Source organism: Nerophis lumbriciformis, linkage group LG31, assembly GCF_033978685.3.
Source record: "Nerophis lumbriciformis linkage group LG31, RoL_Nlum_v2.1, whole genome shotgun sequence".
Classification (NCBI taxonomy): domain Eukaryota; kingdom Metazoa; phylum Chordata; class Actinopteri; order Syngnathiformes; family Syngnathidae; genus Nerophis; species Nerophis lumbriciformis.
Genome location: NC_084578.2, coordinates 14085001 through 14098016, shown reverse-complemented (window position 1 = coordinate 14098016; position 13016 = coordinate 14085001). Strand labels below are relative to the sequence as shown.

The 13016-nt window shown below is 38.1% G+C and overlaps 1 protein-coding gene across 2 annotated transcripts in view; it reads left to right on the top strand.

Moving 5' to 3' along the window:
• LOC133574376 (tomoregulin-2-like) overlaps positions 1 to 13016 on the top strand; it is a 381317-nt gene that overhangs the window by 69478 nt on the left and 298823 nt on the right. For both annotated transcript variants that reach the window (XM_061926544.2, XM_061926545.2), the window contains exon 2: positions 1538 to 1647. In XM_061926544.2, the coding sequence (XP_061782528.1) occupies positions 1538 to 1647 (110 nt within the window). The remainder of the gene's footprint in view (positions 1 to 1537; positions 1648 to 13016) is intronic.

Below are 13016 nucleotides of genomic sequence, written 5' to 3'. Positions count from 1 at the left end.
CTTTTCAGTGTCTCTGTCTGTTATATGAAAACTATTTGTTGAATACAAAACATTATGGCCGTTAAAGAAAAATCCATGAATTAGCCGCACCGCTTAATAAGCCGCGTAGTTCAAAGCCATGGTAAAAAAATAAGAAAATAAGGTAATCATACAAAAATAAATACATAAAATATAGACGATGTATTGTTTTGATGTTCAATAGCAGAAATGATAACTGAAAATGTCTTTATTTTTTAAAAATGAAGATCAAACCTCTTCAGAACTCATTAATAACCTCGTATCAATGAACGGTACATCATACCTCAAATATATTGTATGCTTTCACAACAAAATGCATCGCCGGGGACGCTCTCTGAGAGCAATCAGTCCAGGTAGACTGATAGCCTCGAGCTCTGTCTGCAGTCTCAGACTCATGTCGCTCTTTGATTTGATTCAGGATGCTTTGATGGAGTCTTAGGAGATCTCCCGTGCTGCCTGAATCTCATCATTGCCCCAGCTTACTGCCGTGGGAGTCGAGCCTTGTTGTGTACAAACATGAATTATCAAAGCATAAATCAGGAAAAATATGACAGCCTCTTTTGAATGCATTAGTTCACAAATGTACATAGTTGTTATTTATGTTCATTCATATTCTCTGGCACCCACATTTGCATATTTTTGGACGGTGCACGCACTTTGGAAATTGTTTGCTGTAATGTTGTCATCACATTATTAGAGTCTCTTCCGAGAGGAATTTAGTTCTGTTTATTTTTCTTACTAATTCATGAATTGTATTTTTTTCTTTCAATCCAATCAAATCCACTTTATTTATGTAGCACATTTAAACAACAAAAATGTTTCCAAAGTGCTGCACAACAATATTAAAAACAATATTCAAATATTATCCTTAGCTCCACCAATGACTTAATAAAAACAAAACAAAAATAAATAAATATACAACCGGTATAAAAATAAATATGATTAAAAAACGATTTTACAGGGTAAAACCAATAAAACAGTAAATAGAAATCAACATTTTTAAAAAACACGGATGAGCACACAACTCACGTAGTGTTAAAAGACCTTGAAGTCCTCATATGTCCAGTGACTTATTTACGAGTATTATACTAGTAGAAACGCTATGGACGACTAGAAGACGGACAGCACTTTTACTTCCGTTTTTATTGCGCTAAAAAGAAGGAAATATTGTCGAGGTTCACCCCGTAGCACCTGCAGTCAGCGCTAGCAAAAATACTACATTGTGTTGGCTTGTCGCTGTCAATATTGTTTATATTGCGCAACCCCTAGTATCGATAATATGGTCCTTCATTCAAAAACATGTTTTATTGATCATTGTTTCTTATTTCCCATACAAAAGAACAATGCCATGTCTCACTCTGCTACGGTTAATACATTTTACAGAGTTGCATAAATGCACATTTGCATCACCAATGACTCAATTGACGGTTAAAATAAATGTTCGGTCAAAAGGACGGAATGTAAATAGATTTTACGAGAGCACATTTGTTGACATCTCTCCTTGTCTTTTATCCTCCAGGTTTCGATGACCGAGACACGGACCTGTTTTTGTGCGACACCAACACGTGCAAGTTCGACGCCGAGTGCCTAAGAATTGGGAACATAATGACTTGCATATGTGACTTCAAGGTAAGCTCTGGAACGAGTCATTTTTTTTGGATCTGCATCATGTTGCCATTTCCTTTTTGTCTTCTCTCCCGCCGCCACCGCTGCTCTGTTTAACCTGGCATTGAATCAGCAGAATTTATACGTTGTTTTCTCACAAGGGAATGGTCTTGATCTATATCTGGGTTAATGCGATCTTCCAACAGAAGCAACTGTTCCAAGCAAAGCGTTGTTTTTTTTTGTGGGTGAAGTTTTATCACAAGAGAAAAAAAGCCCTGTTCCCAAATAGTAAATCCACATTGCAGTAATTTGTCATTGTGCCATGTTATGTATTATATGGAGGTTAAGGGAATTGTTGAACCATGGGAATTGTGAGATTTACATTTTCCGTATAAACAAATAAGTTTACAGTAGTTTAAAGTGCACAAACATGTTTTTTGCTTGCATTCTATGAGATTCTTTGGTACAGTTCAGTATGATACAAAGTTTACCTCAGCAAGCAAACTAACAATGTGGCTGGCTGCAAAGTTTTTTTGGAAAGTTACTGTATTTTCCGGACTGTAGAGTGCAGCAGTATTTAAGACGCACCCACCAAATCTTAGAAAAAATACTTATTTTTACACATATTAGCTGCACCGGACTATAAGCCGCAGATGTATACCGGTACAAAAGAGTTTGTAAATGTTTTACATACCTTTATTATCATAGCCTGTCACAAGGCAGTAAAACAGCCGATGAAACAAAACAGAAGTCATCGTCATAGACACACTGGCTGTGGAAGGTAGCCCTCCAATCAGCTAAACAGACTCAATAACGCCACGGTGACGTCTTGGTGAATTTACAAAAACTGAAACTGTACAAAAAGAATGCCATTGTTAGTTGATAATACTAACACAGAAAAGTGTCAGCATATTCGCTAATGCTAACGACACTAGCTTGATTGCAATACGATAGCATGTACAAATACGCCTGAAAACACTCCTACAAACATCACATATGGGACTGTTTAGTAAGTATGAATTATTTTAGTTATATTGTAAAACTTACAAACTTTGCTTGCGATGATGAATGAAGAATGCTTTCGAGCGGAAACTCTATTGACGGTTGTACTTCCGGTTTAAAGGACCAAACAGGAATTATTTTTTTTAACCTGCAGCACCTGCAGTGAGCAAACTCGTCCAAAAGATATACATCACAAACAATAACACACCTTTTCAGTGTCTGATGGTGTTTCATGTAAAGTATTTGTTGAATACAAAACATTTTGGCCGCTAGCGAAGAAAAATCCATAAATTTGCCACACCGGACTATAAGCCGCAGATGTATACCAGTACAAAAGAGTTTTTAAATGTTTTACATACTTTAATTGTTTCCAAACGGAGCCTGTCACAAGGCAGTAAAACAGCCACTCAAACAAAACAGAAGTCATCGTCATGGACCCACTAGCTGTGGAAGTTAGCCCTCCAATCAGCTAAACAGACTCAATAACACCACGGTGATGAATTGGTGAATTTACAAAAACTGAAACTGTACGAAAAGAATGCCAAGTTAATAATACTCACACAGAAACTTGTTGACGTGTCAACATATCATGTACAAATACGCCTGAAAACACTCCTACAAACATCACACATGGGACTGTTTAGTAGGTATGAATTATTTTAGTTATATTGTAAAACTTACAAACTTTGCTTGCGATGATGAATGAAGAATCCTTTCGAGCGGAAACGCTATTGACGGTTGTACTTCCGGTTCAAAGGACGAAACCGGAAATGCAGTTTTAACCTGCAGCACCTGCAGTGAGCAAACTCGTCCAAAAGATATATATCACAAACAATAACACACCTTTTCAGTGTCTGATGGTGTTTCATGTAAACTATTTGTTGAATACAAAACATTTTGGCCGCTAGCGAAGAAAAATCCATAAATTTGCCACACCGGACTATAAGCCGCAGATGTATACCAGTACAAAAGAGTTTTTAAATGTTTTACATACTTTAATTGTTTCCAAACGGAGCCTGTCACAAGGCAGTAAAACAGCCACTCAAACAAAACAGAAGTCATCGTCATGGACCCACTAGCTATGGAAGCTAAACAGACTCAATAACGCCACAGTGACATCTTGGTGAATTTACAAAAACTGAAACGGTACAAAAAGAATGCCAAGTTAATAATACTCACACAGAAACTTGTTAACGTGTCAGCATATTCACTAATGCTAACAACACTAGCTTGATTGCAATACAATAGCATGTACAAATACGCCCTGAAAACACTCCTACAAACATCACACATGGGACTGTTTAGTAAGTATGAATTATTTTAGTTGTATTGTAAAACTTACAGACTTTGCTCGCGATGATGAATGAAGAATGCTTTCGAGCGGAAACACTATTGACGTTTGTATTTCCGGTTCAAAGGACCAAACAGGAAATTATTTTTTAACCTGCAGCGCCTGCAGTGAGCAAACTCGTCCAAAAGATATATAGCACAAACAATAACACACATTGTCAGTGTCTGACGGTGTTCCATGAAAACTGTTTGTTAAATACAAAACATTATGGCCGTTAGCGAAAAACAATCCATAAATTAGCCGCACCGTTTTATAATCCGCAGGGTTCAAAGCTTGGGGAATAAGTATGGGTAAAATTTGGTATTTTGACCATTTTTTATATCTCATGCAAGATCACAACTAAAGTTAACTGTAGAAGAGCGATCACATTACAGTATTAATTATTATTTTTGTGTACTTGTATCATTCTTTCCAACTCGTGATGTAGAGTAAAGCCAAAACAAGTATTTGGCAAATGTTTGCAGGTGTTATCTGCTTTTTACAGCATCTACTGTATATTTATGGTCAGTGTGGATTGTCATGTTCTGATATGATGTCAAGATCTCATTTCTCTCTTTACTTACATCACAGACCATTTTTTTCTTTTAAGGAAACCGCACTTTCTGGTTATGAATTACTTGCCGGAAAAAGGGTCGATTTTATAAAGTCTCAAAAGATACTGTAGGCCAGATTTACAGAGACAGTAGAGGCTATAACAGGGGCGGCAGCCGCTTTGTTGTCGTTTTTTTTGCAGATCTGAGGATTTTCTTAACACGGGAAATGCATATTTATGAAAAGAGTCTGACTGTTTAGAAGTCTGTGAATTAGAGATGGGCGATGTGGCCTAACATCTATAGTAGGGAACGGATTCTGAGGAATTTGTGAAACTGAAACATTACAAAAAGAATGCCATTGTAAGTTAGGAATACTAACACAGACACTTGTAAACGTGTTAGCATATTAGCTAATGCTAACAACGCTAGTTTGATTACATTACGATAGCACGTACAAATATGCATGAAAACCCTACTACAGACATCACACATGGGCTAGTTTAATAAATATGAATAGTTTTAGTTGCATTGTAAAAAGTGATGAATGAAGAATCCATACGAGTAGAAACGCTATGGACGGCTAGAAGACTGAATTAGAGGTAGGCGATATGGCCTAAAATCTATAGCAGGGAAGGGATTCTGAGGAATTTGTGAAACTGAAACATTATAAAAAGAATGCCATTGTAAGTTAATAATACCAACACAGACACTTGTAAACGTGTTAGCATATTAGCTAATGCTAACAATGCTGGTTTGATTACATGACGATAGCATGTACAAATATGCATGAAAACCCTACTACAGACATCACACATGGGCTAGTTTAATAAGTATGAATAGTTTTAGTTGCATTGTAAAAAGTGATGAATGAAGAATCCATACGAATAGAAACGCTATGGACGGCTAGAAGACTGTGAATTAGAGGTAGGCAATATGGCCTAACATCTATAGTAGGGAAGGGATTCTGAGGAATTTGTGAAACTGAAACATTACAAAAAGAATGCCATTGTAAGTTAGGAATACTAACACAGACACTTGTAAACGTGTTAGCATATTAGCTAATGCTAACAACGCTAGTTTGATTACATTACGATAGCACGTACAAATATGCATGAAAACCCTACTACAGACATCACACATGGGCTAGTTTAATAAATATGAATAGTTTTAGTTGCATTGTAAAAAGTGATGAATGAAGAATCCATACGAGTAGAAACGCTATGGACGGCTAGAAGACTGAATTAGAGGTAGGCGATATGGCCTAAAATCTATAGCAGGGAAGGGATTCTGAGGAATTTGTGAAACTGAAACATTATAAAAAGAATGCCATTGTAAGTTAATAATACCAACACAGACACTTGTAAACGTGTTATCATATTAGCTAATGCTAACAACGCTAGTTTGATTACATTACGATAGCACGTACAAATATGCATGAAAACCCTACTACAGACATCACACATGGGCTAGTTTAATAAGTATGAATAGTTTTAGTTGCATTGTAAAAAGTGATGAATGAAGAATCCATACGAATAGAAACGCTATGGACGGCTAGAAGACTGTGAATTAGAGGTAGGCAATATGGCCTAACATCTATAGTAGGGAAGAGATTCTGAGGAATTTGTGAAACAGAAACATTACAAAAATAATGCCATTTTAAGTTAATAATACCGACACAGATACTTGTAAATGTGTTAGCATATTAGCTAATGCTAACAACGCTAGTTCAATTACATTACGATAGCATGTACACATATGCATGAAAACCCTCCTACAGACATCACACATGGGCTAGTTTAGTAAGTATGAATAGTTTTAGTTATATTGTAAAGCGTGATGACTGAAGAATCTATTAGAGTTGAAACGCTATGGATGACTAGAAGACTTGTGAATTAGAGATAGGCGATATGGCCTAAAATCTATAGTAGGGAAGGGATTCTGAGGAATTTGTGAAACAGAAACATTACAAAAATAATGCCATTTTAAGTTAATAATACTGACACAGACACTTGTAAACGTGTTAGCATATTAGCTAATGCTAACAACGTTAGTTCGATTACATTACGATAGCATGTACACATATGCATGAAAACCCTCCTACAGACATCACACATGGGCTAGTTTAGTAAGTATGAATAGTTTTAGTTATATTGTAAAACGTGATGACTGAAGAATCTATAAGAGTTGAAACGCTATGGACGACGAAGTTCGTGAATTAGAGATAGGCGATATGGCCTAAAATCTATAGTAGGGAACGGATTCTGAGGAATTTGTGAAACTGAAACATTACAAAAAGAATGCCATTGTAAGTTAATAATACCAACACAGACACTTGTAAACGTGCTAGCATATTAGCTAATGCTAACAACGCTAGTTCGATTACATGACGATAGCATGTACACATATGCATAAAAACCCTCCTACAGACATCACACATGGGCTAGTTTAGTAAGTATGAATAGTTTTAGTTATATTGTAAAAAGTGACGAATGAAGAATCCATACGAGTAGAAACGCTGTGGACGGCTAGAAGACTGTGAATTAGAGGTAGGCGATATGGCATAACATCTATAGTAGGGAACGGATTCTGAGGAATTTGTGGAACTGAAACATTACAAAAAGAATGCCATTGTAAGTTAATAATACCGACACAGACACTTTTAAACGTGTTAGCATATTAGCTAATGCTAACAACACTAGTTTGATTACATTACGATAGCACATACAAATATGCATGAAAACCCTACGACAGACATCACACATGGGCTGGTTTAATAAGTATGAATAGTTTTAGTTGCATTGTAAAAAGTGATGAATGAAGAATCCATACGAGTAGAAACGCTGTAGACGGCTAGACGACTGTGAATTAGAGATAGGCAATAGAGGTAGCGGAGTGGGTGTATATTGTAGCGTCCCGGAAGAGTTAGTGCTGCAAGGGATTCTGGGTATTTGTTCTGTTGTGTTTATGTTGTGTTATGGTGCGGATGTTCTCCCAAAATGTGTTTGTCATTCTTGTTTGGTGTGGGTTCACAGTGTGGCGCATATTTGTAACAGTGTTAAAGTTGTTTATACGGCCACCCTCAGTGTGACCTGTATGGCTGTTGACCAAGTATGCGTGGCATTCACTTGTGTGCGTGAAAGGCCGTAGACATTATGTGATTGGGCCGACACATTGGCGCTCTGTACTTCTCCCTACGTCCGTGTACACAGCGGCGTTTTAAAAAGTCATAAATTTTAGTCATAAACCGACACTGATAATTATGAAACCGATACCGATAATTTCCGATATTACATTTTAAAGCATTTATCGGCCGATAATATCGGCAGTCCGATATTATCGGACATCCCTACTACTAACCGCAACATGTAAGTGTAAGAAAACAAAACAACAACATTATGATTTGTACAATTTCAGAATGTGCTTGTTCTTTAAAAAAAAAAGAAAAAGGAAACAATCTGAAGTTGTCTTCATTTTTAAGTTATCGCGCCGGGATTTTACCAGTCCGGCCCACTTGGGAGTAGATTTTTTTCCTCCATGTGGCCCCCGATCTAAAATGAGTTTGACACCCCTGCTCCAGTGGTAATGTTACTGGTCAGAAAGTTTATTTGCCAGCCATTGAGGCCAGGATGTGGAACTCGTTAAATCCCAAGCTTGTTAGCAAGGACTTTGCAGTGTGTGGAGGATGCGGTCGTTTGCATGTCGTCGTCAACCCGATGTGTGATCAACATACGACGATTATTAAAAATCCCTATCGTCAGTCAAATTTATATAGCAGGTTGGGTCAAAGCAATGCTACCCGACAAGTGATCTTAAAGCATGGGTTTCCACATTAGTTGCCCCCCGTTAATAATGATAATAATAATAATAATAATAGATTTTATTTGTAAAAAATCACTTTACATTGAGTAAACAACCTCAAAGTGCTACAGTGTATTAAAAAAAAATTAAAAAAAATAAAATAAAAACAAGAACAGCCAAATAGCTAAAACTAGTATGCATATATCTAAATAAAGGCTTTTCTAAAAAGAAGGGTTTTTAAAGGGGAACATTATCACCAGACCTATGTAAGCGTCAATATATACCTTGATGTTGCAGAAAAAAGACCATATATTTTTTTAACCGATTTCCGAACTCTAAATGGGTGAATTTTGGCGAATTAAACGCCTTTCTATTATTCGCTCTCGGGAAGCAATCCGCCATTTTCTCAAACACCGAGTCAAATCAGCTCTGTTATTTTCCGTTTTTTCGACTGTTTTCCATACCTTGGAGACATCATGACTCGTCGGTGTGTTGTTGGAGGGTGTAACAACACGAACAGGGACAGATTCAAGTTGCACCAGTGGCCCAAAGATGCGAAAGTGGCAAGAAATTGGACGTTTGTTCCGCACACTTTACCGACGAAAGCTATGCTACGACAGAGATGGCAAGAATGTGTGGATATCCTGCGACACTCAAAGCAGATGCATTTCCAACGACAAAGTCAAAGAAATCTGCCGCCAGACCCCCATTGAATCTGCCGGAGTGTGTGAGCAATTCAGGGACAAAGGACCTCGGTAGCACGGCAAGCAATGGCGGCAGTTTGTTCCCGCAGACGAGCGAGCTAAACCCCCTGGATGTCTTGGCTCACACCGTCCCTTATGCCGCCGAAGATGATCAAGAGAAGAATATCGACCCTAGCTTCCCTGGCCTGCTGACATGAGGGTATGTCTACAGAATATATTAATTGATGAAAATTGGGCTGTCTGCACTCTCAAAGTGCATGTTGTTGCCAAATGTATTTCATATGCTTTAAACCTAGTTCATATTTGTTAGTTTCCTTTTAATGCCAAACAAACACATACCAATCGTTGGTTAGAAGGCGATCGCCGTATTCATCCTCGCTTTCTCCCGTGTCGCTGGCTGTCGTGTCGTTTTCGTCGGTTTCGCTTGCATACGGTTCAAACCGATATGGCTCAATAGCTTCAGTTTCTTCTTCAATTTTGTTTTCGCTACCTGCCTCCACACTACAACCATCCGTTTCAATACATGCGTAATCTGTTGAATCGCTTAAGCCGCCAAAATCCGAGTCTGAATCCGAGCTAATGTCGCTATAGCTTTCTGTTCTATGCGCAATGTTTGTTTGTGTTGGCATCACTATGTGACGTCACAGGAAAATGGACGGGTGTATATAACGATGGTTAAAATCAGGCACTTTGAAGCTTTTTTTAGGGATATTGCGTGATGGGTAAAATTTTGAAAAAAACTTCGAAAAATAAAATAAGCCACTGGGAACTGATTTTGAATGGTTTTAACCCTTCTGAAATTGTGATAATGTCCCCCTTTAAGCCTTTTTTTAAAACACCCACAGTCTGTGGTGCCCTCAGGTGGTCAGGGAGAGCATTCCACAGACTGGGAGCGGCGGAGCAGAAAGCCCGGTCTCCCATTGTTCGTAGCTTTGTCCTCGAAAGTTGGAGGATGTTAGCCTGTCCGAAGCGGAGGTTTCGTGTGGAGGATTTGGAGGTGAGTAGTTCCTTGAGGTAGAGGGGGGCATTTCCATGGAGGCACTGGTGGGTTACTAGAGATACTTTGAATTCCATCCTGAGTGGAACAGGAAGTTAAACATGCACTTCTATTTGTTGTGTTCTGCTCTAACAGGACAGGAAAAAAAAAAATCAAAACTCTTAAAACGTTTATAAGCTGTTATGTCATGCGGTTCTGGATTATTTTTTTTCTCAGTGGAAGAGGGTCTGTACCTCCACTCCGCACAAAAACATAATACGGTGTGTATTTTTTTGTTTTGTTTCATTATAAAAGAAAATAATTGATTTTCCACGGTCCAACTTCTCAGCCGAAGCAGAACCCATTGCCCTGATTGGATGGAATCGGGGTGAGGTGATGGTGTAAAACGAGCTCAGTTCATAGCTTCTTGTTAAAGCCTCTCGTCACTGCCACAGTCCACAGTACTCTTGCGACAGTCGTAAATAACTCTGACACTGATGAGGCCAAATAACATAAATCTGGGAACCCATGCTATTCTTGATAATGGCTCGTACTTAACTTTACGACCAGGCCTATAATAAAAACGGAGCAAAGCAGTCTGCTGAGTATTGATTATGGCACAACGTTTGCAAAGCCTTGGCGATCGATATGCTATGCATGGTAGTAGATAACTGAAAACACAGCTCCGGAGATGTGACACTTTCTCCGTTTCTTTCATCTGTCGTTTCTTTTCTCCTTTTTTTTTTTTTAAATCAGTAGGTCAGCATGACCGGGCATTCTGACTCTCCATTGGTCATCAGCTTTTATTTGACTTTTCCACCTCTAACACAGCGCCCTAGATAAATGCCACTTATAGCTCCATTCCTCTTCACAATTTATATAAATTGCTATCAGGTGATTTCAGGCAGGTCATACTACGAACTTAATACGAGGGTTTTATGATTGATTGATTGAAACTTTTATTAGTAGATTGCACAGTACAGTATATATTCCGTACAATTGACCACTAAATGGTAACACCCGAATAAGTTTTTCAACGTGTTTAAGTCGGGGTCCACGTAAATCAATTCATGGTACAAATATATACTATCAGCATAATACAGTCATCACACAAGTTAATCATCAGAATATATACATTGAAATATTTACATTAGTTACAATCCTGGAGGTGGGATGTGGAGGGGGGGAGGGGGGTTAGGTTTGGTTGGTAAGGGTGCACAAAAAAAATCAATTTACATCCAAATCGGGATTCTTATTCATCCCGATTCTAAATCGAGTCTTAATTTGAAAAAAAAATAAACAAATAACTTAGATATACCATATTTTCCGGACCAAAAGGCGCACTTAATTTTATTTTATTTTTTCTCAAAACTCAACAGTGCGCCTTATAGCCTGGTGTGCCTAATGTAGGGAATAATTCTAAATTTGCTTACTGACCTCGAAGCAATTTTATTTGGTACATGGTGTAATAAGTGTGACCAGTAGATGGCAGTCAAACATGAGAGTTGCGTGTAAACTGCACCATGATGGCAATATGACTAGAGATGTCCGATATTGGCTTTTTTGCCAATATCCGATATGCCGATATTGTCCAACTCTTAATTACCGATTCCGATATCAACCGATACCGATATATACAGTCGTGGAATTAACATATTATTATGCCTAATTTTGTTGTGATGCCCCGCTGGATGCATTAAACAATGTAACAAGGTTTTACAAAATAAATCAACTCAAGTTATGGAAAAAAAATGCCAAAATGGCACTGCCATATTTATTATTGAACTCACAAAGTGCATTATTTTTTTTTAGTATGCTTTAAAACAGCAGCTTGGAATTTGGGACATGCTCTCCCAGACAGAGCATGAGGAGGTTGAAGTGGGCGGGGTTGAGGTGTGAGTATATGGGGTAGCGGGGAGGGGGTGTATATTGTAGCATCCCGGAAGAGTTAGTGCTGCAAGGGGTTCTGGGTATTTGTTCTGTTGTGTTTATGTTGTGTTACGGTGCGGATGTTCTCACGAAATTTTGTCATTCTTTCTTGGTGTGTGTTCACAGTGTTAAAGTTGTTTATACGGCCACCCTCAGTGTGACCTGTATGGCTGTTGACCAAGAATGCCTTGCATTCACTTGTGTGTGTGTGAAAAGCCGTAGATATTATGTGATTGGGCCGACACGCAAAGGCAGTGCCTTTAAGGTTTATTGGCGCTCTGTACTCCTCCCTAAGTCCGTGTATACAGCGGCGTTTTAAAAAGTCATAAATTTTACTTTTTGAAACCGACACCAAAAATTTTGAAACCGATACCGATAATTTCCGATATTACATTTTAAAGCATTTATCAGCCGATTATTTCAGCAGTCCTATATTATCGGACATCCCTAAATATGACTCAAGTAGAAAACACCAACATTTTATATGTTCCATTGAAAATATAGAACATTACACACGGCGCTCAAAAATCGATCGACATTTTTTAGTACGACTTTGGTAAGCTATGAAGCCGCACCGCTTGATGTGCTTCAACATACCAGTATTATTATGGCCTAATGTACGGAATAATTCTGGTTTTGCTTACCGATCTTGAAGCAATTTTATTTGGTACATGGTGTAATAAGTGTGACCAGTAGATGGCAGTCAAACATGAGAGATGCGTGTAAACTGCACTATGATGGTAATATGACTCAAGTAAACAACATCGACATTTTATATGTTCCATTGAAAATATAGAACATTACACACGACGCTCAAAAATCTATCAACATTTTTAGTACGACTTTGGTAAGCTATGAAGCCGCACCGCCTGATGTGCTTCAACATACGAGTATTATAATGATGTGTGTATAAGGTAAGACATATTATCTGGCGTTTTGTTTCGCAATATTATGCAAAAGCAACTTTTCTTACCTTCTGGTACCTGCTGATCTGTATTTGGGATCTGCATGAATCCTGAAAAATTGCGCAGGTCCGCCTTTATAGTTTGTGTTGACGCCGTAGTCGATAAGCTTCTTCTTTTTCTCTATCTTCTTGTTAT